At 38.9% G+C, this 27,759-nt stretch overlaps 1 protein-coding gene across 1 annotated transcript in view; it reads left to right on the plus strand.

Moving 5' to 3' along the window:
* PTPRA (protein tyrosine phosphatase receptor type A) overlaps window positions 1-27,759 on the plus strand; it is a 586,312-nt gene that overhangs the window by 247,028 nt on the left and 311,525 nt on the right. Inside the window, exon 3 of the mRNA XM_053704306.1 lies at window positions 18,526-18,604. Coding sequence (XP_053560281.1) covers window positions 18,526-18,604 — 79 coding nt within the window. The remainder of the gene's footprint in view (window positions 1-18,525; window positions 18,605-27,759) is intronic.

Raw genomic sequence — 27,759 nt, forward strand, 5'->3', positions numbered from 1 at the left:
CCGTGGACCGGACACACCTATGTTGGAGAAAACAGAATTTATGTTTACCTGATAAATTACTTTCTCCAACGGTGTGTCCGGTCCACGGCCCGCCCTGGTTTTTTAATCAGGTCTGATAATTTATTTTCTTTAACTACAGTCACCACGGTATCATATGATTTCTCCTATGCAAATATTCCTCCTTTACGTCGGTCGAATGACTGGGGAAGGCGGAGCCTAGGAGGGATCATGTGACCAGCTTTGCTGGGCTCTTTGCCATTTCCTGTTGGGGAAGAGAATATCCCACAAGTAAGGATGACGCCGTGGACCGGACACACCGTTGGAGAAAGTAATTTATCAGGTAAACATAAATTCTGTTTTTTTATTTATAAAGAGAGAAAAAAAAGAACAGCATTGTCTCCAACAAGATAATTATCTTATGTCACAAATAAATCATGAGTGCACAAAAATATCACCGCCTCGCAGGGCTGTAATTCAATAATGAATTCAAATGCATTTTTTATCACACAAAAGAGAAAAGAGAAAAAAGAAGAAAAGAGAGAATTGTGGAGACAGGCATAGGGAGATACCCCTACCTTATATAGCTTAATATCGAGTGTATCCTAACCATCTTGCTAATTCTGATAATGTACGTAGGAACTTTATATCCCATCTCATACTCTTATCTGAGCCTTATTGTTATATATAGGATTTTAGTACCTTCCACTAGGGGAATCTCAGTTCAACGAAAATTAAATAGATTAAAATTCACCAGCACAAAACACAAAAAAAAAACCAAACAACAAAAAAAAAAAAAAAAAGAAAAATAAAGATAAATAATAATAATGCTAATACTCCTTCTCCGCACCAGGGCCCACCCCCTGCCAGCAAAGCCCATATTAACTATCAATAATGATATTGGCCCTTCTTCTCAGATGTCTGTACCTATCAGATAATACTAACTGCTGAAATAAGATAGAGTCCTGCAGATGCGATAAAATTTGACTCTGTACATTCTCTGCTAAAGTGACTAAGACTGGTTCCCATTTAAACAGAAATAATCTAAACTAGCATAGGATCTTTGCTATCTATTATAAGTTGCGATATCATATTACTAGTGAAAGCAGTGAAATTCAGGGCATTTTTATCTTTCCAATTATAGAGAATCAACTGCCTGGCCACTAAGATAGCTGTGTTAATTAAGTGCTTATTATTAAATTCTTTATCTATCACCAATAGTATAATTTGTTCCACTTTAAGTTTGATTTTAACTCGTAGAAATTTGTTTAGCCAGAACTCCACTTTACACCAATATTGTTGTATCTTGGGGCATGAGTAAAACATATGAACTAAATCTGCCTCGAAAGCACTACATCTTGGACATTTCCTTATTTCTTGTCTCTTCCACCTAGACATCCACCAAGGGGTCAGATAGGCTCTATTTAATAGCTTTATATGTGATTCTCTAAATGAGATGACCCGAGTATATTCAAGAATTGAAATAAAGCTTCTTTTGAAACGATCAAAGGTTAAATTTCTAAGATCCCTACTCCATTTAATATGGAGCTCTGAAATTTTTCCCTTGGCTTCTGTAGCGATTACATTTTTATATAAATATGAAATTGAATTGTTCCCTTCTTTATAAATGTTGATAATCGAGTTTAAGGTCGCAGAGATATACATGTTTGAATCTGTCAACTTATTAACATCAATAAAATGCCGTACTTGTAAATAGGCAAAGAAATGGATTCTATTAAGATTAAATTCTTTCACTAAAGAGTCAAACGTCTTAACCATTTTAGATTGTGTATCTATCAATTGAATAATTCTAGTCAACCCTCTTTTGTTCCAGTCATTAAAAGCCGGTGTTTCCATACCACTAATGAAATGGGGATTTCCCCTAATAGGCAGATACTCTGATATTTTTGATTCAGAGAGTAATGTCTTACAGATTTTCTTCCATGCCAGGATAACATTATGTATTGTGTAATAAAAGCTGCTTTTGACAGATATTTTCGTCATGGGGAAATGTAAAAGAGCTATAAGAGATAGTGGATATACTGCTAATTCTTCATTTTTGTAGTTAGTAATGTATTCTATCCCTGTTAGCCAGTCTAGCGCATTTTTTGCTAATGCTACCCAGTTGTACAATTTCAAATTCGGTAAGGCCAGACCTCCATCTATTCTCATATGTGCCAAGTTTTCATTGCTATCCTTGGTTTCCCTTTTCCCCATAAAAATTGTTGACAGTGTGTATTAAAATTACGTATATCTCTTGCCGGAATAAAGATTGGAATATTCTGCATGAGAGAGAAGATTTTGGGGAAAACCATCATTTTAATGAGTTACCTTTGCCGATAGAGACAATGGTAATTTGGCCCAATTTTTTAAATGACCTAGACATTTCTGCCAGACCGGGTCAAAATTCAAGCTATACCAATCCGCTGGATTTTTTGATAGAACTATACCAAGATATCAAATTTTTGAAGATGGCTGTTTAAAGGGATTTTGGAGTAAGCTTTTTCTTTTTTTAACTATCCATAAGATTTCCGATTTGTTCAAATTGATTTTGTACCCTGAAAAAGTACTAAATTCCTTAATTAATTCCAGAACACACGGTATATTTCTCCTCGAATTACTTATATAGAATAGAATGTCGTCTGCATACATTGACATAATGATTTTTCTATGCCCTAACATAATCCCTTCTAATCTTTCTCTACATAGGATCGCCAAAGGTTCTAAAGAGATGTTAAACAGGAGCGGAGATAACGGACATCCCTGTCTGGTTCCTTTCTGAAGGCTAATACAATCTGACGTTAGCCCATTTAATTTTATATATGAAACCGGATTTTGATAAATTGTACATAGTTGCCAAAAATTCCCGATATCCCAAATCTATTTAATGCAGTAAATAAATGATTCCAGGAGATAGAGTCGAACGCCTTTTCGGCGTCGACCGTCAATAAGGCATAATCAACTTGTTTAAACCTCTCATCCTTCTGATTGGAAAGCATCTGCTCAATAAGGAACATTGCTGTCCTAATATTCTTTTGTATAGTTCTTCCGGGCATAAACCCTGTCTCATCTGTATGTATTATATGCCCTAGAACTCCTTTCAATCTGTCTGCTAAAATACTGGCAATTATTTTATAATCAACATTGAGTAAAGAGATAGGACGATAAGCATCCATTGTTTCTATATCTTTGTCTTTTTTATATATTAAAGTAATATTAGCTTCCGTATAATACTTTGAAGGCTGTATATTCTTGACGAAATAATTGTTATATAGGCTTACCAGTGTAGTGCTAATATCTTCCTGTAGAATCTTATAAAATTCAACTGGAATTGAATCCGGTCCTGGAGCTTTACCACAGGGTGCAGTTTTAATAGTTTGCACAATTTCTTCTATTGTTATGTCTTTATTTAAAAGATTCAATTGACTTTTTTCTATCTTAGGTATATTAATCTTTTTCCAGAAATTATCTCTTATCTCCGGGTCAATATTACCAGCAGAGTATAATGACTTATAAAAAGACTGAAACTGTCCCTCTATCTCCTTGGGTGAGGTATATCTTGTACCATTAAACTTAATAGCCCCAATAAAAAAAAAAAATTTCCTACTTTTTACTAATTTTGCTAGCAATTTAGCTGTTAGAAGTGAATTTACTAAATCTGACCTTATTATTTATATCTCTTTGCAGCATTTGTTGGTTCAAGAAGACTTCTCTTTCTGACTTTGCTGCCTGATACTTGTGCCAGTTTGCATTAGAGGGGTTCTCTAAGTATTTAACGTATTTATTTTTTAATTGATTTGACAATTGATTTTCTCTAAGACTCAAATTTTTTTTCCTAACGCTCATATACACCTTAATCTGTCCACGGAGAAAAGCTTTCGCTGCTTCCCAAAAGATTTCTATCTTTTCCAGGTAACTTTTGTTAAAATGAGCGAATTCTTTCCATTTATCTTGTAGCCAATTTCTAAACTTAAAATTAGAAATGAGGAAAGATGGGAAGGAAAAGCTATTCTTTTTGTTGAATTGTGGATTCAAATTATCGAATGCGATAGAGATGATCGCATGATCTGAAACCAAGATACTTGATATATCCGAGGAGATCTCAGCACCCAGAAGGGATTCACTTACCAATATCATATCAATTCTCGAGAAACTTTTATATGTCTTAGATTCGCACGTATAGGCTTTCTCGTCTGGGTGCTGAATCCTCCATATATCCTTCAGTTTAAGATTTTTAGAAAAGCTATGTAAACTTTTTGCCTCTCTGATATATCTATGACACTGTGTTCTTTTTAGTCGATCAAGGTATGGGTTGAATACTCTATTAAAATCACCTGCCAATATGATTTGGGAATCTACATGGACTATGAGTTTAGCGAACAATTTTTCCCAAAACGCTGGGCAGTACTCATTGGGTGCATATATAGTACAGATTGTTAATTTAAGCCCTTGAATGATGGCAGATATAATTAAAAATCTATCCTCTTTATCTGAATATTTTGATGTTATCTTGTATTCTAATTTTGTATTAAATAAACACGCAACCCCTCTTTTCTTACCTATTGCAGGGGTGGCTATTACCTCTCCAACCCAACCCATCTTTAATTTTTCAACTTCCTGTTTATTTAACAGTGTCTCTTGTATGAGAGCAATATCTGGGGAGAACTTTTTTAGATGATATATTATTTTCTTTCTTTTAATTGGAGAGGATATCCCCCCAACATTCCAGGAATTAATTTTTAGTGTACTATTCATCTATATTTTTTCCTTTCTTAATTTTTACCTGAGAAGAAATAATAAAAATGAATAATAGGAATAGCCAGAACCAGGGCTGCATACACATTGGCAAGAAGGGTGGGCGATGGGGCAAAGGAGAAGGGAAAAAAAAAACAAAAAAAACCATACACAAAAATACATATAATTACAATCTAGTACCTCTTGCTTACAAATCATTCTATTTCCTTCATTATATAGCTGAAAATAAATATTTCAATTAATTAAAGCAAACTTTTACTAACAACACTATTTTCCTTGTGCTTTCTCCATTTGTAATTTGATCTTTTTGATAAAGTGTTTTGCGTCTTCTGGATTATCTATGAAGATTGTCTCTGCATTATACAGTATTTTTAATTTTGCGGGATAAATCATATTTGTTTTAACACCTAGTTCAATCAGTTGTGTGCAATAGGGTGAAATTTCTTTCCCTTTGTTCAATGTTTCTGTTGCAAAGTCTTGGAAGATCAAGATTAGTTTATTGTTAAACTTAACGGGATAGTTCTTGCGATATAGTGCAAGAATTTTGCACTTATCTTGATAATCCAGGAATTTTGCAATTATTGGTCTTTTTAAATTCAGCGATCCATCTTTAAGATTGACAGGCCCCAATCTATGTACCCTTTCAATTTTAATTGGGAGCTTTTCTATAGGATATCCTAATACTTTAGGGAGGTGGAACGAAATTAGTTCCATCATATCAGTGTGTTCCTTGTCCTCATAAAAACCTATAAACCTTAAATTGTTTCTTCTGGACCTATCTTCTAGATCATCTATGCGGAGTTGTAAAGTATGCACTAATTTAGCTTGAGAGTCTAAGAAGGCCTGTTGACTAAACTGCAGTTCCTCTACATCTGATATTCTGGACTCTATCTCTGTCAATCTGTTTGAGAACTGTTTAATTTCATTAGACATAGAGATTATTTCCTGTTTTATGTTATCAAATTGTGGCAAGAAGATTTCCGAAATTTGTTTTACCAAATTTTCCGTTTCAATCTGATGACTAATAATGGGAGGTTTTTCAGTAGACTCTAAATCAACTGGGCCAATACTATTTCTAGGTTTCCTATCTTTTACTGGTTTTGGAGGCATTGTTTCACTATTGTTTTTAGAATTGGTCAAAAATCTGTCCATCTATTATTTGTACCAGATTTAGGCAGTAATTCGTGACAATACTATAGTGTTGTACTGTTCGGCAAACTAAGCGCCAATATGTGAAAAAAAATAATAAAAAAAATTAGTGAAGGTAAAGGATACTCAAGGTATCAGAGTTTGAAAGTGATATGTGGATTACATTTTACGTGCTAATGTGTGTGTTCTTTTAGTGAGGAGTTGGGTAGAATAAATGTGGATTTAAATTTTACGTGCTAATGTGTGTGTTCTTTTAGTGAGGAGTTGGGTGGGGGAAGAAAAAAAAAAAAAAAAAGGAAAAGGAGGGGGTGATACGTGAAAAACACTAGAACACTGCCTACTCTGAAGGCCTAGTCCCTTGACCTCTGTCAATCGCCTCTTTAAAGATTGTAGGATATTATACCTATAACAATATTCTGTGTATAGTATATCCTCCCTCACAACATGTTAGAAGCAAAGAATACCATATGAATATAAACATCACTCAACAATATCAAGTAGGTTACCGTTCCCCTTCTAAACACAGTAAGCCCAAAAACTGAAAGACTATGATCCAAGCATATAATCCTTGCTATTTTCGAGCAAAGATACAATCAATGAGATATCTCAATTCTTAATATATTAATTCTCTTAATGTGACCATACAGCAAATTTTACCATATTTAGGGAAATAAGCATAGCTAAGCCTTTCCGTACACAATTGACCCCTTTTGAGTAAAAAAAAAAAAGGAAGAAGAAAAAATCAAACACTTTGACTACCAAACTTTGCTAAATACAGGGGTACCTTATTTGACAAAACACCTCTTGCTGTTATTTAAATCTTTAAATAAACTATACAGTGCTTATCTCTAATTTGCTTGGTGCACTTGTTGAATAATTGAGGATTTCTAGTATCAAGATCCCCACTAAGAAAGAACACAGGATCTTAGTTTAACATATCAAGTCCAAGATATTTGTGTCTTTATTTTTTATAGACAGTCCCAGACCAGCCTGAAAAACTTCTTATCTGATTCTACTTGACACGCTGATTATACAGTAGATCCTATGTTGAGCCCCCGCAATGTTGCAGACATACAGCTTAACTATAGGATCAGTCCCCAGCTCCTTCTCTAATCCTATAGTTTTGCTTATGGGGCTTTTTTTTTTTTTCTTTTCTGTCCCTTTTTTCTATCTTTCTTCCATCTGTACTATCTATCAGTGCTGCTGCACAGATCATACAAAGTTAACCCTTTAGGGTAAGGTGACGCATTTTTTTGTTTTGAAATGGCAGTTCATCACAAGGAAAAACAAACAGTTCAGCTACTTAGTAAGGAGAATAAGAAAGTCAGCTTTGGCCTCGTGAAAAATACAGATATTTAGATGATACTTATCTGTAGATACTTGACGCGACGTATGTCAACAGCTTTTGTGAAACAGGATAATCCTTTATGCTTTAGCCTTTGGTCCTCTCGTGGACCCTCTACAGGGGTCGGTCATAAAATCTTTCTTTGGCTTTTTTTTTAAGCTCCGCTGTGGTTACTGTACCTGCAGTTTTTCAGCCGTGGTTCCCGGCAGGGAGAGCAATCAGCAATATGAAGAAAAAAAACTCCTATCCCCGCTAGCCTGACACAGGAAGGAACGGTATTACCAACTCCTCACCTATGTGCGCCCGCAGGGGTCCTGGGAGCTTCCTCTGTACTAGCCACTTATTCTGCTCTCTCCGATCTTTTTACAAGCCTCCTGGTGAGGGTCCCGGTGAGATCCACTGTTTGACCAGTTGTTTACCCCCTTCGTATTATCCTCCACAGTTTTTTTTTTTTCCCCCAGCTTTTAGCGCGAGGCACCGACTGTGCCGTAATCGCTCATATGCCGATATCCAGTCTCGACTGCCGCTTATACTCCTACTCCCTTCGGCAGTTTGATCCGGTGCGTCAGTTACCCCGCACCAAGGAAATCGAGAGAAGAGGGCGGTGGAGCGGTTTCAGGTTGCGGCGTCCTCACCCGCTACTCTCGCGCTCCAGTACTTGCTCCTCCCACTTCCGGATACCCAGAACAAATGTACTTTAATAAAAAAATAAAAAAAGTGGATTTGTTAGTGTCAATATCTGATGAAGAAAATTCTGAATGAGAAAAAACATCATCAGAGAAGGATAAATCATTATGTTGTTGGTCGTTTGAAACTTTAATAATTAAAAAAGAAGTTTGAAAAAGACCTAAAAATTTTATTAGAAGGCTTATATACCGTTACCTCTACTGATTCTCGTTTCAGTACTGGTTCGGCTATCTACTATATGTAGATGAGTGTCTTAGGGTAAGTAAGTCTTATTTCTATTTATGACACTCAAAGCTATGGTTGGGCACTTTATATGTAAAGTTCTAAATATATGTGTTTAAACTTATATTTGCCATGATTCAGGATAATCAGTATTCCTTCATTCAGACTGTCGGTTTAATTTTTTTGGGAAAATGCATATAAATTTCATTTTTCTTACCTTAAATTTTCAATTTTCAAAAAAAAAAAAACTACTTTTACAATTTTACTTCTATTATCAATTTTGCTTCACTCTTTTGGCATCCTTTGTTGAAGGAGCCAATGCACTACTGGGAGATAGCTGAATAAATCTAGTAAACTAATGATAAGAGGAATTTATGTGCAGCCACATATCAGCTGCTAGCTCCCAGTAATGCATTGCTGCTCCTGAGCCTACCTAGGTATGTACTTCAATGTAAGATACCAAGAGAATGAAGAAAATTTGATAATATAGCTAAATGGGAAAGTTGTTTAAAATCACATGCTCTGTCTGAATCATGAAATAAAAATTTGGGTTACATGTCCCTTTAAGTTAGTATAAAGTTAATTATGTGGCAGTTATCTGTTGAAGTCATTCAGACATGAGATGTCCGCATGGTGCATTCCCAGCTTTGAGAGTTAGAAAATACAACATTTTCAGAGGGAAATTCCATGACTTGGAATTTAAGCAAAATGTTGTTTCTTTTGCAAGATGTACCGAGTCCACGGTTTCATCCTTACTTGTGGGATATTATCCTTCCTAACAGGAAGTGGCAAAGAGAGCACCCACAGCAGAGCTGTCTATATAGCTCCCCCCTTAACTCCACCCCCCAGTCATTCTCTTTGCTGGCTCTAAGCAGGAAGGGTAAAGTGAAAGAGGTGATAAACAGTTAGTTCTTAAAGTTCTTCAGGGGGTTCCGTTTGAACCCAGGCATTCCATAGATATTAAGCTTCTATCTTGGAAAGTTCTGTTTCTAGTTGCTATCTCTTCAGCTCGAAGAGTTTCGGAACTATCTGCATTACAATGTGATTCGCCTTATCTTGTTTTCCATGCTGATAAGGTGGTTTTGCATACCAAACCTGGGTTCCTCCCTAAGGTTGTTACTAACAGGAATATCAATCAGGAAATTGTTGTTCCTTCTCTGTGTCCTAATCCTCCTCCTAAGAAGGAACGTTTGTTGCACAACTTGGACCTCGTTCGTGCTTTGAAGTTTTATTTGCAGGCAACCAAAAATTTTCGTCAAACATCTTCTTTGTTTGTTGTCTATTCTGGAAAGCGTAGGGGTCAAAAGGCTACGGCTACGGCTACCTCTCTTTCCTTTTGACTGAAAAGCATCATCCATTTGGCTTATGAGACTGCTGGACAGCAGCCTCCTGAAAGAATTACTGCTCACTCTACTAGAGCGGTGGCTTCCACATGGACTTTTAAAACTGATGCTTCTGTTGAACAAATTTGTAAGGCTGCGACTTGGTCTTCGCTTCATACCTTTTACAAATTTTACAAATTTGATACTTTTGCTTCTTCCGAGGCTATTTTTGGGAGAAAGGTTTTGCAAGCAATGGTGCCTTCCGTTTAGGTTCCTGTCTTGTCCCTCCCTTCATCCGTGTCCTAAATCTTTGGTATTGGTATCCCACAAGTAAGGATGAAACAGTGGACTCGGTACAACTTGCAAAAGAAAACAAAATTTATGCTTACCTGATAAATTTCTTTCTTTTGCGATGTACCGAGTCCATGGCCCGCCCTGTCTATTTAAGACAGATAGTATTTTTTGTTGAAGATTTCAGTCACCTCTGCACCTTATAGTTTCTTCTTTTTCTTCCTTGGTCTTCGGTCGAATGACTGGGGGGTGGAGTATATAGACAGCTTTGCTGTGGGTGCTCTCTTTGCCACTTCCTGTTAGGAAGGATAATATCCCACAAGTTAGGATGAAACCGTGGACTCGGTACATCGCAAAAGAAAGAAATTTATCAGGTAAGCATAAATTTTGTTTTTCTTTGGTGAGAGTCCATAAGAAATCCCATGTGGGGTTACACTCCAGTCCCACCATCATGAAAGAAATTAAGTTAGAAGGGAAGCATACATTTTTTGTTTTTTATACTAGAATATCTGTTTCATTCAACAGTACAAAGATCTTGTGGCTTTGTAGGTAAATGGTTTCTGCAGATCTGCAAATGTTGTTCATTAAAAGGATATGAAACCCAAAACATTTCTTTTGGGATTCAGACAGAGCATACAATTAACAAAAAATAAATAAATAAAAAAATTCCAATTTACTTCAATTATCATATTTGCTTTGTTCCCATGGTAATTCTTAGTTGAAGAGATACCTAGGTAGATAACTGGAGCACTACATGGCAGAAAATAGTCCTGTCATTTAGTGCTGTTGCAAAACTGCTGCCATATAGGCTCTAGACACGTGCGCGGTCCTGAGCTCATTTCCCTGCTTTTGAACAAAAAGTACAAAGGAGAACAAAGACAATTTGATAATCGACGTAAATGAGAAAATTGTTTAAAATTGCACGCTCTGTCTATATCATGAAAGACATTTTTTGGATTTCATGTCCCTTTATAGTTCTGAGAATTACACAAAAAGGGGGTAATATAAATGAGACACAATTAATATTTTATACAAGAAAATCTAAGAATGTGTACTGTTCCTTTATGGTAAAAGAAAAAGATGTATTCTGTTGATATTAATGCTATGTAGCCGGTTACGCCTCATCAGAGAGGAGTCCGCTGCATTGTCTGAAAGCAGAAAGGCATTTGCTAGTAAACCTAAATCCATGGAAGACTCTCCCATAATGCTCTGGGTCTCAGATCATTTTATTTTTCTCTATTTTATGGAACATTTTTTCTGCCAACGGCTTTACACATCTCTGAATGTTATAGGAACCAATGACTTTTCCTCTGCTAACAAGTGACTAATTTACATGTGACTGAGTCTCCGTTATTTTGTAACTTTACATATTTTTTATTTATAATACTTTTGGGGGAGCTGCTTGTGTTATCATTGTGATTATTTAGGTTTTGCATTTTGTGGCATCTTCATCTTTATTTATTGTGGTTTTGTGGTTAACAACCTCCCTTTCTCTTCTGAAAAGCATTGTTTTTTATTTTTGTGTTTTTTTTTTTTTAACTTATTTAACAGTAGTTCTCTCCCATCTGTAACCCAGTCGTTATGGCTGGTGGTTAAAGGGACAGTATACACTCATTTTCATATAACTGCCTGTAATAGACACTACTATAAAGAATAAGATGCACAGATACTGATATAAAAATCCAGTATAAAACTGTTTAAAAACTTACCTAGAAGCTCCCAGTTTAGCTCTGTTGAAAATGTAGCTGGAAAGCCCACTGCAAGTGGGAAATAAGATCCTCCCCCCTCCCCCTTCTTTTGCATATGAAAAGGCCCTTTACACAAAAAGAAGCAAGCAAGAGAAGGTATCTGACGGTATTCAAATAAAACTTTGGGGCTTGGTTAGGAGTCTGAAAATCAGAGCAATGTTATTTAAAAATAAGCAAAACTATACATTTTTTTTAAAATAAAACTTCATGGGCTATATAAATCATCTACAAAATATTTATGCAAAGAAAAAATGAGTGTATAATGTCCCTTTAATGTCGCAGTTGTGTTTTTCCGTTGTTAGACTGGAAAATGTGTTATCAACATGTTTTTGTATAGATGAGCTGTAAGGTGTGGTTTTCTGAAATGTGTTATAATTCTGCATAGCTGTTCAAGAAATTAAAAGGCCATACAACTTTGATTTTCATTATGGTCACAATGTATATCACTTTAGTTGTGCATAGTTTTTGTGTTTGTTTTCTTTCCAATTTGTGTGGCTATTGCTGTTATCGGCTTCGGTATAAGTTGTATACAAACATGCATTGATTGGGTCAATTTAAAGTCAGATTATTTTTTTTATGCTTTTTATTGCAAATATATTTTTATCATTTAGACACTAAGCCCTCTGAGGTTGTTACATTTGAAGTCCTTTATATTTGTCCCTAATAACCCCAAATTTTAGGAACCAGGGGTAAAATTCTAGGAGTCAGTGGGTCCCAAGGGGTTTATTTATAAATCTGTATTTGCAGCTTTTGGATCCTTTGTGGTGCAGGCTCACCCATGCCACCTCAATGCCATCTCAGAACAGGGGCTGATCAAAATCACTGTGGGTGATTGACAAGCCCTGCTCTTGCGTCATTAGTTGGTGTGATTATACAAGTGAGCTCTTTTGAACTCTTACATTTTGCCAGACGATGCTGTGTTGCAGGTGGTGATTTCAGGGAGACAGGTTTACTATCTGGAAACATTTCTGACCATACCTTCTTAATAATGCCAATTTTACATTTAATAATTCAATATTTATACATCTAATATAATATTAAAAATACAGCTGTATATTATTGTAATGCTAATAGGGTTTCCACTTTTTCTGTGAAAAAAAAATGTCATGAGCAATGTTCCCTTTAATTTTTTCCCCCCGTGCATGCAATTTATTTTTATTTCCTAGATATGGAGAGTCCACAACGTCATTCCAATTACTAGTGGAGATATCACTCCTGGCCAGCAGGAGAAGGCAAAGAGCACCACAGCAAAGCTGTTAAGTCACTCCCCTACCCATAATCCCCAGTTTGGTGTCTGAAGAAATTTTTTAACTACAAGCAAGTTTTTGGGTTTAGCCGTGTCCACATCAATCTCTTTAGTAGAGTAGCTGTGGCTTTTAAGCAGTTAGAAAGGTGTGAGGTAGTCCTTGCTTGGTTTTCTAAGATGTTTCCTGCCCATGGTATAGAAAGCCAGAGTTGGTTACTCTGTTCTTTCTTTTTCTGCTTGTCTCTGTAAGGAGTATGTGTCCTTTCATACCTTGTGAGCAGTCTACCTGCCAGACAGCTGGATTTGCAGGTAAGAGCTTTTGTCTTATAGTTATTGGAGACTTGCACTTAAAAAATTTTCTCTGCATTATTTTTATGGGACATGCAAATCCTTAGTACAGGATTTTATTAGGCAATATGCAGGCACAGGAAATGTATTTGAGAGACTTTGGGGTTAATGTCCCTTATGGGCATGAAGGGGTTAACTTTTTAATTGTGCCTCATCTATTTATTACAAAAGTGCATCAACTCTGTTTTGAAATGTGACAGGTTTTATAGAGTAAGCTTTGAGCATTGAACAGAATTATGACCGTAGCGTGTGTCATTTGCACTTGGTGGGGGTCAGGATTCCTAGGATTTTGTCCTTTCTCAAGGAAGGTCTGGAGAAAGGGTTGTCAGTCAGTTCTCTGAAAAGTCAGATTTCTGCACTATCTATTGTTTTACATAAGCATCTGGCGGATGTGCTTGTGTTTTAAACCTGTTGCTCCTCCTTGGAGCCTTAACCTTTTTCTCAAAGTTTTGCAGCAGACTCCGTTTGAGCCAATGCATTCCATAGATATTAGGTTATCTTGGAAGGTTGTGTTTCTCATTGCTATCTCTTCTGCTCAGAGTTTCTGAACTCTTGGCTTTGCAGTGTGATTCGCCTTACCTTAACGTTCATGCAGATAAGTTCTTTGTACTAAATTGGGGTTTCTCCCTAAAGTGGTTTTCGGATAGAAATATTAAGCAGGAAATTATTGTTCCTTCTCTCTGTCCTAATCCTTCTCATAAGGAACGTCTGTTGCACAACTTGGATGTTGTGCGTACTCTAAAATTCTACCTACAGGCGACTAAGGATTTTCGCCAGTCTTATGCCCTGTTTGTTTCTCAGGAAAGCGTAAGGGTCAAAAGGCTACTGCTACTTCGTCTCCTGAGAGAATTACAGCTCATTCCACTAGGGCTGTTTTCTCTTCTTGGGTTTTCAAAAATGAAGCTTCTGTGGAACAGATTTGCAAGGCTGCAAATTGGTCCGCTCTGCATACTTTTTTTGCCTCAGCTGGGGCATCTTTTGGGATTAAGGTTCTTCTTCAAGCGGTGGTGCCTTCCGTTTAGGTCTGCCTGTCTTGTTCTCCCTCCCTATTCATTCCGTGTCCTCTAGCTTGGGTATTGGTTCCCACTAGTAATTGGAATCACGGAAATAAATACATTTATCAGGTAAGCATACATTTTATTTTCCTTCTAAATACAGGGAGAGCCTACAGCTGCATTCATTACTTGTAGGAATACAAAACATGGCCACCAGGAGGTGGCAAAGACACCCCAGCCAAAGGCTTAAATACCTCCCCCAACTTGATCCATAACCCAGTCATTCTTTGTCTTTTGTCACAGGAGGTTGGCAGAGAAGATTCAGAAGTTTTCGGAGTAGTTCCTTATGGAGGGTAGTATTCTTCGAGATAGAACTGGAGTTTTAAGTAGTCTTGTCAGCCTCTCAGTGAGAGAATTGATGAAAGTTAGTGTCTGGAGATGCAGGGAGAGTCTTTCTGCAAACCCATCCAGACTCATATTAACAGCTCCTTAAGCAATCAGCGTTGATGAGTTTCGTTGCCTGCTTTTTTTTACTCATGTTCATGTCAGAGGCAGAGGCGCTGCTACAATCTGTCAAACTTGAAGGACCGTGTCACTGTTCCACGGCGTAGATTCCGGTAAGATCGTTTAATTACTTTATACACTTGTACTACTTCATAGGGTTAATATCTCCTGAGGGGGAATATTGAATGGTGGGACTTTTTAATTCTATATTGTTATGTGATTTGACTGCTTATGTGTAAGAATGTTAAGGCTACTAGACTGATACGAACATATAGGTTATTTCTTTGGAGAGTTGCGCAGTTTCTTTTAATTAGGATGGCACGCTTTTTCCTTAGTGGGGCTAGGTCCTGCATGAGCAACATGTGACTGGGAGTGGTCATGTTTTTTTCCCCTCCATTTCTTCTGATTCATGACCGGGTGTCTGCGGAGAGGAGCATCTTCTCTATCTGTCTGGGTCATATTTGGTGGTGAGTGCCGCAGCCATTGGGGGTATAAGGTGCCATTTTTTCTTTCTTTCTATAAATTGATGTAGACAAGCTATGGAGGGTTCTGATATAGAGGATTCCTCCGATACATATTTTGATGATGTGTATATTATGAGGAGGCCCGTGTAAACCAGCCCTCTCAATTATGTTCTGTATGCCGCAATAAGGTGTTCTCAGCAACCAATGTTGAAATGTTAGAGACCACTGAGCCATCCGCCTCTGAGGATTCTTCATCCAGTGAAGATACGTTTTAAGTCTCAGCCACTCAAGGGCAGGTTCCTCCCGTCTTCCTGACCAGAAAGGAGGGAAGCCTTTCTGGGGTGCGTATGGGATCTGTCCTCTAGGAGTTATTGTCCTGGTGCCTATCGCAATGAGAGGTTTGGGATACTATTCCAACCTTTTCATGGTCCCTAAGAAGAAGGGAACTTTCTGTCTGATTCTGAACCTAAAGTGCTTAAGCAGGTTTTTAAATGTCCCCTCTTTAAGATGGAGACAATAAGGTCCATACTTCCCCTCGTTTGAGAGGGGTAGTTCATGACCACGATAGATCAGAAGGATGCTCCCTTCTCATACCAATCCTCAAGGACCACTTCCAGTTCCTAAGGTTTGCATTCCTGGACCAGCACTTCCAGTTTATTGCCCTTCCGTTTGGTCTAGCTAAAGAAGTTTTTCAAAGAGTGGACCATTCGGAATATCTCCTCTATCGTCTTCGATTCCATGGATGGCAGATAATCTAGAGAGAGTTCTCTTGCATCAAGTACCAGGGTTGAATTCTCTGGTACTATAATAGTCTCCATAGACATGAGAATATTTCTAACAGTCCAGAGATGTTGCTAGCTAGCTTCAATATGTCTTGCCTTCCAGATCTCCTTAAGGCCATCTGTGGCTCGGTGTATGGAGGTGTGATTGGTCTCATGGTGTCCAGCTTGGACATAAATTCCTTTGCCAGGTTTCACCTCAGACTGTTGCAACTGCGCATGCTGAACTAGTGGAACAGTCATCATTCAGATCTGTCTCAACAGATTTCTATGGACAACCAATCGGGAGAATCACTCTCTTGATGGTTTTGTCCGGATCACTTGTCCTGAGGGACGTCTGTCTCAATACTATCCTGAGTGATTTGTGACTACGTTTGCGAGTCTGTCAGGATGGGGAACTGTTAGGGGTGCCAGGAAGGCACAGGGCCTCTGGTCTCAGGAGGTAAAGCTCCCTCCTGATCCCATTTTAGCTCTTCGGCAATATACAATGCTTGAAGGCTTGGCCTCGGCTGGGTTTGTCCCAGTTAATCAGATTCCAATCAAACAATATATCCTTGGTAGCTTACATCAACCATCAGGGGGGAACGAGAAGCTCTCTAGTTTTGAGGGAAGTATCTCGGATTCTGGTGTGGGGGAGACCCACATTTGTTCGCTGTCAGTGATCCACATTCCGGGTGTGGACAACTGGGAAGCGGATTTCCTCAGCAGACAATACTTTCATCCGGGAGAAGGATCTCTCCATCCCGAGTGTTTGCAGAGATTTGCAAGAGGAAGATCTTATAACGTCTCAATGCCAAGCTACCCAGATAGGGGTCAAGGCACAGGGATCCTCATGAGGAGCTAATAGATTCATTAGCGGTGCCTTGGAGGTTAAATCTAATTTATCCTTTCTGACTGTCACCACTACTTCCTAGTGTAGTGGCTCGAGTAAAGCAGGCGTCAGTGATACTGACTGCTCCGTCTTGGCCGCTAAGGATATGTTTCGCGGATCTAGTGTGGATGTCATCATCTCCTCTGTGGAAATTACCTTGTCGCAGGGATTTGCTGACCAAGGTCTTTTTGTTAATGTCTAGATTCTCTGAGGCTTACTGCGTGGAGATTGAAAGCTTAGTCCTAGCCAAGAAAGGGTTTTCTGAGAGAGTTATTTTTACTCTCATTCAAGCACGTAAGCTGGTGGCTCGTCGCATCTATCATAAGGTGTGGAGGACCTAATTATTCTGTTCTCCAGGATGAACTGGAGAAGGGCTTTTCTGCAAGTCCCCTGAAGGGACAGTTTTCGGCCCTATCTGTTACTGCACAAGAGGTTTGCAGAGATTCCGGATGTGCAGCCATTTGTTGAGGCTCTGCTGGGATCAGACCTGTGTTTAGATCTAAGGCTCCTCCTTGGAGTTTAAATTTTGTCCTTAAGGTTTTGCAGCGGGTTCTGTTGGAGCCTAAGCATTAAGTAGACATTAAATTGTTTTCTTGGAAGGTTCCTTTTCTACTGGCTATTGCTTCTGCACGCAGAGTATCTGTGACTGCTGTCTTGAAATGCGTCCCTCCTTATCTGGCTCCAAGTTACGTTTCTTCCTAAGGTTGTGTCAATTCGTAAAATGAATCAAGGGATTGTGGTTACTTATGTTCTAATCCTTCTTTGTCGAAGGAACGTTTACAACGTATTTCTGGATGTGGTTTGTGCCTTGAAGTTCTATCTTCGGGACACGAAGGAATTTAGACAAACCTCTTTCTCTGTTCTCTTTTCCGTGAAGCGTAGGGGTCAAAGGGCCCCTTTTTGTCTGAGGAGTGTCATCCGTTTAGCATAGACACAGCGTGACATAAGCCTCCACTGAAGATTATGGCTCATTCTGCGAGAGCAGTGGTTTCCTCTTGGGCCTTCAAAAATGAGGCCTCTATGGATCTGATTTGTAGGGCGGCTACCTGGTTTTTCTTACATACCTTTTCCAAAATTTTACAAGTTTGATGTTTTTGCTTCTGCTGAAGCAGCCTTCGGGAGAAAGGTTTTGCAGGGTGTGGTGCCCTCAGATTAGGGTCCGCCTCTCTTTTTTCCCCCTCCCAGTAGCATTGTGTGTACTCTAGAGCTTGGGTATATGTTTCCCACAAGTAAGGAATGCAGCTGTGGACTCTTCCCATATTAAGATGGAAAGCATAAATTATGCTTACCTGATAATTTAATTTCCATCTGTATGGGAAGAGTCCACAGCTCCCGCTCCTTTGGCTGGGGTGTCTTTGCCTCCTGGTGGCCAGGTTCAGTATTTCCCACAAGTAAGGAATGCAGCTGTGGACTCTAACCATACAGATGGAAATTAAATTATCAGGTAAGCATAATTTGTTTTGTGGCCGCAATAGCAAGTGAACGATTAAAAAAGCGCAGCGCAAGATATTTGGTGAACTTCTTATATCTAGTATTACTGTTTTAAAATGCATGAAGCATTTCTGACCTTACCATACCGTACTTAAGTGTAATGCCCCTTTAAAACAACAAAAAAAAAACCCAACTGAATACAATGTTTGAAGTGCCACTCTTACCTAACCATATATTTAGGTCATGGATTTTATCCTCATATGAACTTACACCATAGAGACTTTTTGCTAATGAATATTATGAAAGTGTACGTATTACTGTCACGTCTCTAGCAGATATTTGTAAGTAATTTAGTGTGTTTTTGTTTGCAGACAGCCATGGAGTCCTGGTTACTGGTGCTTCTGCTGAGCAGTCGGTTGCTGTTCCTGGATGCAAATAATGACACCATAGGTAAGAGCGGCTTTCTAAAGAAGTGTTAAATAGAGATGTATATGCAAAACCCTGAACTGACTCGAGTGTCATGCGCAATAGTCCTTTATTTTGTCATTTGAAATAGCTGATTTTGCCTCTTAAAACTACCTATACTAGAAAATAGGAAAACTTCTGTATTCTCCAAGAAAAAAGCTCTGTAAACAAGAATGAGCAGCAGCCCAGGGGGAGGTGGAAGTGACAGATACTTAAAGGGACAGTATACACTCATTTTCATATAACTGCCTGTAATAGATACTACTATAAAGAATAAGATGCACAGATACTGATATAAAAATCCAGTATAAAACTGTTTAAAAACTTACTTAGAAGCTGTCAGTTTAGCTCCGTTGAAAAGGTAGTTGGAAAGCCCACTGCAAGTGGGAAATAAGACACTATCCCCTCCCCCTTCTTTTGCATATGAAAAGACCATTTACACAAGCAGGAGCAAGCTGGAGAAGGTAGCTGACGGTATTCACATAAAACTTTGGGGCTTGGTTAGGAGTCTGAAAATCAGAGCAATGTTATTAAAAAATAAGCATAACTATACATTTAAAAAAACAAAACAAAAAACCTTTATGGGCTATATAAATAGATCATCTACAAAACATGTATGCAAAGAAAAAATGAGTGTATAATGTCCCTTTAAAGGGACAGTCTACCATAGAATTGTTATTGTTTTAAAAGATAGATAATCCCTTTATTACCCATTCCCCAGTTTTGCATAACCAACACAGTTATATTAATATACTTTTTACCTCTGTCAGTACCTTGTAACTAGGAACCTTCTTCCAGCCCCCTGATCACATGACTGTGACTGTTTATTATCTATTGTGTTAAATTTTGCATTGTTTTGTGCTAAATCTTAAAGGGACAGTCAACACCAGAATTTTTGTTGTTTAAAAAGATAGATAATCCCTTTATTACCCATTCCCCAGTTTTGCAAAACCAACATTGTTATATTAATATACTTTTTACCTCTGTGATTACCTTGTATCTAAGCATCTTCTGACTGCCCCTAATCACATGACTTTTAGTTATTATCTATTGACTTTCATTTTAGCCAATTAGTGCAGTGTCTGCCACTAGCCACGAGCGTGATCACAATGCTATCTATATGGCCTACAAGAGCTAGCTCTCCCCTGCTGTGAAAAGTAAATAAAATAGAGGTGGCCTTCAAGGGCTTAGAAATCATCATATGAGCCTTCCTAGGTTTGCTTTCAACTAGAATACCAAGAGAACAAAGCAAAATTGTTGATAAAAGTAAATTGGAAAGTTGTTTAAAATGACATGCCCTATTTGAAAAATTAAAGTTTTTCTTGGACTTGACTGTCTCTTTAAATAACCCCCTGTGCCTGAACACAGTGTTATCTATATGGCCCACGTGTACTTTCTGTCTCTTTGTGTTGAAAAGAGATTTAAAAAGCCGGTGATAAGAGGCAGCCCTCAAAGGCTTAGAAATTAGCATATGAGCCTACCTAGGTTTAGTTTAAACTAAGAATACCAAGAGAAAAAAGCAAAAAAAAAAAAAAAGTCCTATATGAATAATGAAAGTTTAATTTATACTAGACTGTCTCTTTAAAGGGACAGTCTACAATATAATTTTTGTTTTAAAAGATAGATAATCCCTTTATTACCCATTCCCCAGTTTTGCATAACCTACAGTTATATTAATATACATTTACCTCTGTGATTACCTTGTATGTAAACCTCTTCTGACAGCCCCCTGATCACATGACACTTTATTATCTATTGACTTGCATTTAGTACTGTGTTGTGCTAAATCTTAAAGGGACAGTTAAAAAGATAGATAATGCCTTTACTACCCATCCCCTGGCTTTGCACAAACAACATTGTTATATTAATATAATTTATAAAATTTAAACCTCAATTTCTGCCTGTTTCAAAGGCTCTATAGACAGCCTATTATCATATGCTTTTTTATTTGCTTTTCAGAACAGGAGACTGCTAGTTCATGTGGGCCATATAGATAACATTGTGCTCACGCCGAAGGAGTTATTTAAGAGTCAACACAACATAGTACTAAATGCAAGTCAATAGATAATAAATATAAAGTCATGTGATCAGGGGGCTGTCAGAAGAGGCTTAGATACAAGGTAATCACAGAGGTAAAAAGTATATTAATATAACTGTGTTGTTTATGCAAAACTGGGGAATGGGTATTAAAAGGATTATTTATCCTTTTAAACAAGATACTGTTCCTTTAAATAACTCCTTGGGCGTGGACACAGTATTATCTATATGGCCCACATGAACTAGCAGTCTCCTGTGAAAAGCAAATAAAAAGCATGTAATTAAGAGGCTGCCTACAGTGGCTAAGAAGCAGGCAGGAATTTAGAGGTTTAAATGGTATAAAGTACATTAAAGTTATTGAACAGAAGAATTTTTGTAATATGCATGCATTAGCAAAAATGCTTCTAATAAAATATATAGCTGTTTAAAAAGTGTATTTAAGTATGCACCGTGCACCAGCATTTTAAACACAGTACTTAATCAGAGAGCCTAAGGTGCTTGTATCATCTGGTAATGACTCCATTTGTTAATTGCTGACATGAAACAAACCCCACTGATGATCTGAGCAGCTGCATTATTTAAATTGTGGATGCAGTGACAATATCAAGCTATGTTTCACGTGCAGAGAAAAATGTTAACACTAAAACAGCGATAACTTTTACTAGAAGCATTTTTGACAGCACATGTATATTGCAAATATGTTTCTATTCAAAGATGTAATTCATCTATGTGCATTAAAATTTTGTCCGGAATGTCCCTTTAATATAACAATGTTGGTTGTGCAAAGCTTGGGATTAGGTAGTAAAGGCGTTGTCTATCTTTTTATAAAAATAAGAATTTTAGTGTCGACTGAAAAAGCAATTGAGAATAACATTCAAAGGGACAAAGTATTAACCTTTGTGTATAGACAAATTGATAAAATAAGGAGGCATGTGGCTCAGCCCATTTAAATTGGTTGTGTTTCTAGTGAGCAAAAATAGCTATTTCTCTTGTTAAGTGTATCCAGTCCACGGATCATCCATTACTTATGGGATATTCTCCTTCCCAACAGGAAGTTGCAAGAGGATCACCCACAGCAGAGCTGCTATATAGCTCCTCCCCTAACTGTCATATCCAGTCATTCTCTTGCAAGCCTCAACCAAGATGGAGGTCGTAAGAGGAGTGTGGTGTTTTATACTTAGTTTATTCTTCAATCAAAAGTTTGTTATTTTTAAATGGTGCCGGAGTGTACTGTTTATCTCAGGCAGTATTTAGAAGAAGAATCTGCCTGCGTTTTCTATGATCTTAGCAGAAGTAACTAAGATCCATGGCTGTTCTCACATATTCTGAGGAGTGAGGTAACTTCAGAGAGGGAATGGCGTGCAGGTTTTCCTGCAATAAGGTATGTGCAGTTAATATTTTTCTAGGGATGGATTTTGCTAGAAAATGCTGCTGATACCGAACTAATCTAAGTAAAGCCTTAAATGCAGTGAGAGTTACTGGTATCAGGCTTATTAATATGCATACTCTTATAAAAATGTAATATAAATCGTTTGCTGGCATGTTTAATCATTTTTATATGTATTTGGTGATAAAACTTATTGGGGCCTAGTTTTTTTCCACATGGCTGGCTTGAATAGAAACAGTTTCCTTAGGCTTTCCACTGTTGTAATATGAGTGGGAGGGGCCTATTTTGCCGTTTTTTTGCACAGCAAAAATTACAGACACAGACATCCAGCTTCTTCCTGCATGATCCAGGACATCTCTGGAGGGCTCAAAGGGCTTCAAAGTCGTTTTTGAGGGAGGTAAAAAGCCACAGTAGAGCTGTGGCAGTTGTTGTGACTGTTTAAAAAAAAAAAAAAACGTTTTTGTCTTTTATTATTCCGTTTTGGGTATTAAGGGGTTAAACATCCATTTGCAAGTGGGTGCAATGCTCTGCTATCTTGTTACATACACTGTAAAAATTTCGTTAGTGTAACTGCCTTTTTTCACTGTTATTTCAAATTTTGACAAAATTTGTGTTTCTTAAAGGTGCAGTAACGTTTTTTATATTGCTTGTAAACTTGTTTAAAGTGTTTTCCAAGCTTGCTAGTCTCATTGCTAGTCTGTTTAAACATATCTGACACAGAGGAAACTACTTGTTCATTATGTTTGAAAGCCATGGTGGAGCCCCATAGGAGAATGTGTACTAAATGTATTGATTTCACCTTAAACAGAAAAGATCAGTCTTTAACTATAAAAGAAATATCACCAGAAGATTCTGACGAGGGGGAAGTTATGCCGACTAACTCTCCCCACGTGTCAGACCCTTCGCCTCCCGCTCAGGGGATGCACGCTAATATGGCGCCTTTACATCAGGGACGCCCATAGCGATTACCTTGCAGGACATGGCTGCAATCATGAATAATACCCTGTCAGAGGTATTATCCAGGTTGCCTGAATTAAGAGGCAAGCGCGATTTGCTCTGGGGTTAGGAGAAATACAGAGCGCGCAGATGCTGTAAGGGCCATGTCTGATACTGCGTCTCAATATGCAGATCATGATGACGGAGAGCTTCAGTCTGTGGGTGACATCTCTGATTCGGGGAAACCTGATTCAGAGATTTCTATTTTTAAATTTAAGCTTGAGAACCTCCGTGTGTTGCTTGGGGAGGTATTAGCTGCTCTGAATGACTGTAACACAGTTGCAGTACCAGAGAAATTGTGTAGGCTGGATAAATACTATTCGGTACCGGTGTGTACTGATGTTTTTCCTATACCTAAAAGGCTTACAGAAATTATTAGCAAGGAGTGGGATAGACCGGGTGTGCCTTTTTCCCCACCATATTTAGAAAAATGTTTCCAATAGACGCCACTACACTGGACTTATGGCAGACGGTCCCTAAGGTGGAGGGAGCAGTTTCTATTTTAGCAAAGCGTACTACTATCCCGGTTGAGGACAGTTGTGCTTTTTCAGATCCAATGGATAAAAAATTGGAGAGTTACCTTAAGAAAATGTTGCATGCATTGCGCCTGTCACGGCCGCGGCGGCATTCTGGTTTGAGGCCCTGGAAGAGGCCATCCATACAGCTCCATTGACTGAAATTATTGACAAGCTTAGAACTCTTAAGCTAGCTAACTCATTTGTTTCTGATGCCATTGTTCATTTGACTAAACTAACGGCTAAGAATTCCGGATTCGCCATCCAAGCACGTAGGGCGCTATGGCTTAAATCCTGGTCAGCTGACGTGACTTCGAAGTCTAAATTACTCAACATTCCTTTCAAGGGGCAGACCTTATTCGGGCCTGGTTTGAAGGAAATTATTGCTGACATTACTGGAGGTAAGGGTCACACCCTTCCTCAGGACAGGGCCAAAGCAAAGGCCAAACAGTCTAATTTTCGTGCCTTTCGAAATTTCAAGGCAGGTGCAGCATCAACTTCCTCCGCTTCAAAACAAGAGGGAACTTTTGCTCAATCTTAGCAGGCCTGGAAACCTAACCAGTCCTGGAACAAAGGCAAGCAGGCCAGAAAGCCTGCTGCGGCCCCCTATCCGGCGACGGATCTAGTATGGGGCAGACTTTCTCTCTTCGCCCAGGCGTGGGCAAGAGATGCTCAGGATCCCTGGGCGTTGGAGATCATATCTCAGGGATATCTTCTGGACTTCAAAGCTTCCCCTCCACAAGGGAGATTTCATCTTTCAAGGCTATCTGCAAATCAGATAAAGAAAGAGGCATTCCTACGCTGTGTGCAAGACCTCCTAGTTATGGGAGTGATCCATCCAGTTCCGCGGACGGAACAAGGACAGGGTTTTATTCGAATCTGTTTGTGGTTCCCAAAAAAGAGGGAACCTTCAGACCAATTTTGGATCTAAAGATCTTAAATTCCTCAGAGTTCCATCTTTCAAAATGGAAACTATTCGGACCATCTTACCCATGATCCAAGAAGGTCAGTACATGACAACAGTGGACTTAAAGGATGCCTACCTTCACATACCGATTCACAAAGATCATCATCGGTTTCTAAGGTTTGCCTTTCTAGACAGGCATTACCAATTTATAGCTCTTCCCTTCGGGTTGGCTACAGCCCCGAGAATCTTTACAAAGGTTCTGGGCTCACTTCTGGCGGTTCTAAGACCGTGAGGCATAGCGGTGGCTCCGTATCTAGACGACATCCTGATACAGGCGTCAAGCTTTCAAGTTGCCAAGTCTCATACAGAGATAGTTCTGGCATTTCTGAGGTCGCACGGGTGGAAAGTGAACGAGGAAAAAGAGTTCTCTATCCCCACTCACATAGATTCTGTAGAAATGAAAATTTACCTGACGGAGTCCAGGTTATCAAAACTTCTAAATGCTTGCCGTGTTCTTCACTCCATTCCGCGCCCTTCGGTAGCTCAGTGTATGGAGGTAATCGGCTTAATGGTAGCGGCAATGGACATAGTGCCATTTGCGCGCCTTCATCTCAGACCGCTGCAATTATGCATGCTGAGTCAGTGGAATGGGGATTACACAGATTTGTCCCCTCTGCTAAATCTGGATCAAGAGACCAGAGATTCTCTTCTCTGGTGGTTGTCTCGGGTACACCTGTCCAAGGGTATGACCTTTCGCAGGCCAGATTGGACAATTGTAACAACAGATGCCAGCCTTCTAGGTTGGGGTGCAGTCTGGAATTCCCTGAAGGCACAGGGATCGTAGACTCAGGAGGAGAAACTCCTTCCAATAATTCTGGAGTTAAGAGCGATATTCAATGCTCTTCTGGCTTGGCCTCAGTTAGCAACTCTGAGGTTCATCAGATTTCAGTCGGACAACATCATGACTGTGGCTTACATCAACCATCAAGAGGGAACCAGGAGTTCCCTAGCGATGTTAGAAGTCTCAAAAATAATTCACTGGGCAGAGTACCACTCTTGCCACCTGTCAGCAATCCATATCCCAGGCGTGGAGAACTGGGAGGCGGATTTTCTAAGTCGTCAGACTTTCCATCCGGGAGTGGGAACTCCATCTGGAGGTCTTTGCTCAGTTGATTCATCGTTGGGGCAAACCAGAGTTGGATCTCATGGCGTCTCGCCAGAACGCCAAGCTTCCTTGTTACGGATCCAGGTCCAGGGACCCAGAAGCGACGCTGATAGATGCTCTAGCAGCGCCTTGGTTCTTCAACCTGGCTTATGTGTTTCCACCGTTTCCTCTGCTCCCTCGACTGATTGCCAAAATCAAACAGGAGAGAGCATCAGTGATTCTGATAGCACCTGCGTGGCCACGCAGGATTTGGTATGCAGACCTAGTGGACATGTCATCCTTTCCACCATGGACTCTGCCTCTAAGACAGGACCTTCTGATACAAGGTCCTTTCAATCATCCAAATCTAATTTCTCTGAGACTGACTGCATGGAGATTGAACGCTTGATTCTATCAAGGCGTGGCTTCTCCGAGTCAGTCATTGATACCTTAAAACAGGCACGAAAGCCTGTTACCAGGAAAATCTACCACAAGATATGGAGTAAATATCTTTATTGGTGTGAATCCAAGAATTACTCATGGAGTAAGGTTAGGATTCCTAGAATATTGTCTTTTCTCCAAGAGGGCTTGGACAAAGGATTATCAGCTAGTTCCTTAAAGGGACAGATTTCTGCTCTGTCTATTTTTTTGCAGAAGCGTCTGGCAGAGGTTCCAGACGTCCAGGCATTTTGCCAGGCTTTGGTTAGAATTAAGCCTGTGTTTAAACCTGTTGCTCCCCCGTGGAGCTTAAACTTGGTTCTTAAAGTTCTTCAAGGAGTTCCGTTTGAACCCCTTCATTCCATTGATATTAAACTTTTATCTTGGAAAGTTCTGTTTTTGATGGCTATTTCCTCGGCTCGGAGAGTCTCTGAGCTATCTGCCTTACAATGTGATTCTCCTTATCTGATTTTTCATGCAGATGAGGTAGTCCTGCGTACCAAACCTGGGTTTTTACCTAAGGTGGTTTCTAACAAGAATATCAATCAAGAGATTGTTGTTCCATCATTGTGTCCTAATCCTTCTTCAAAGAAGGAACGTCTTTTAGATAATATGGACGTAGTCCGTGCCTTGAAGTTTTACTTACAAGCTACTAAAGATTTTCGTCAAACATCTACCCTGTTTGTTGTTTACTCTGGACAGAGGAGAGGTCAAAAAGCTTCGGCAACCTCTTTCCTTTTGGCTTCGGAGCATAATACGCCTAGCCTATGAGACTGCTGGACAGCAGCCTCCTGAAAGGATTACAGCTCATTCTACTAGAGCTGTGGCTTCCACCTGGGCCTTTAAAAATGAGGCCTCTGTTGAACAGGTTTGCAAGGCCGCGACTTGGTCTTCGCTTCACACTTTTTCCAAATTTTACAGGCAGTGGTTCCTTCCGCTTAATCCTGCCTTGTCCCTCCCATCATCCGTGTACTTTAGCTTTGGTATTGGTATCCCATAAGTAATGGATGATCCGTGGACTGGATACACTTAACAAGAGAAAACATAATTTATGCTTACCTGATAAATTTATTTCTCTTGTAGTGCATCCAGTCCACGGCCCGCCCTGTCCTTTTAAGGCAGGTCTAAATTTGAATTAAACTACAGTCACCACTGCACCCTATGGTTTCTCCTTTCTCTGTTTGTTTTCGGTCGAATGACTGGATATGACAGTTAGGGGAGGAGCTATATAGCAGCTCTGCTGTGGGTGATCCTCTTGCAACTTCCTGTTGGGAAGGAGAATATCCCATAAGTAATGGATGATCCGTGGACTGGATACACTACAAGAGAAATAAATCTATCAGGTAAGCATAAATTATGTTTTTGTATATAGAAATAAACTTAAAAGATGTTTTAATGCATTTTATTCTCTTTAGTTGGTAGAAATAATTGGAAACACATTTAGGGAAATCTAATTTTACTGTACAATGTCTCTTTAAGAACAAAAAAACCTTGTCTTTTCTACCTCTATTATCTAATAGACCTCTTTCTCGTTGTATGATTTGTTGAAACATATCTCTCTCTTCCATGAGAGCATACAGAGAAAAGTCAATATGATTGAAATAGTTTGGAAAATTGAATGATGTAACTGAATGGTTAAACGTTTTATTTATTTCAATGTGCCTTTAAGGTTCATGAAACCCATATTATTATGATTCATATAGAGCATGTGATTTT

This window comes from Bombina bombina, chromosome 2, assembly GCF_027579735.1.
Source record: "Bombina bombina isolate aBomBom1 chromosome 2, aBomBom1.pri, whole genome shotgun sequence".
Taxonomy (NCBI): Eukaryota; Metazoa; Chordata; class Amphibia; order Anura; family Bombinatoridae; genus Bombina; species Bombina bombina.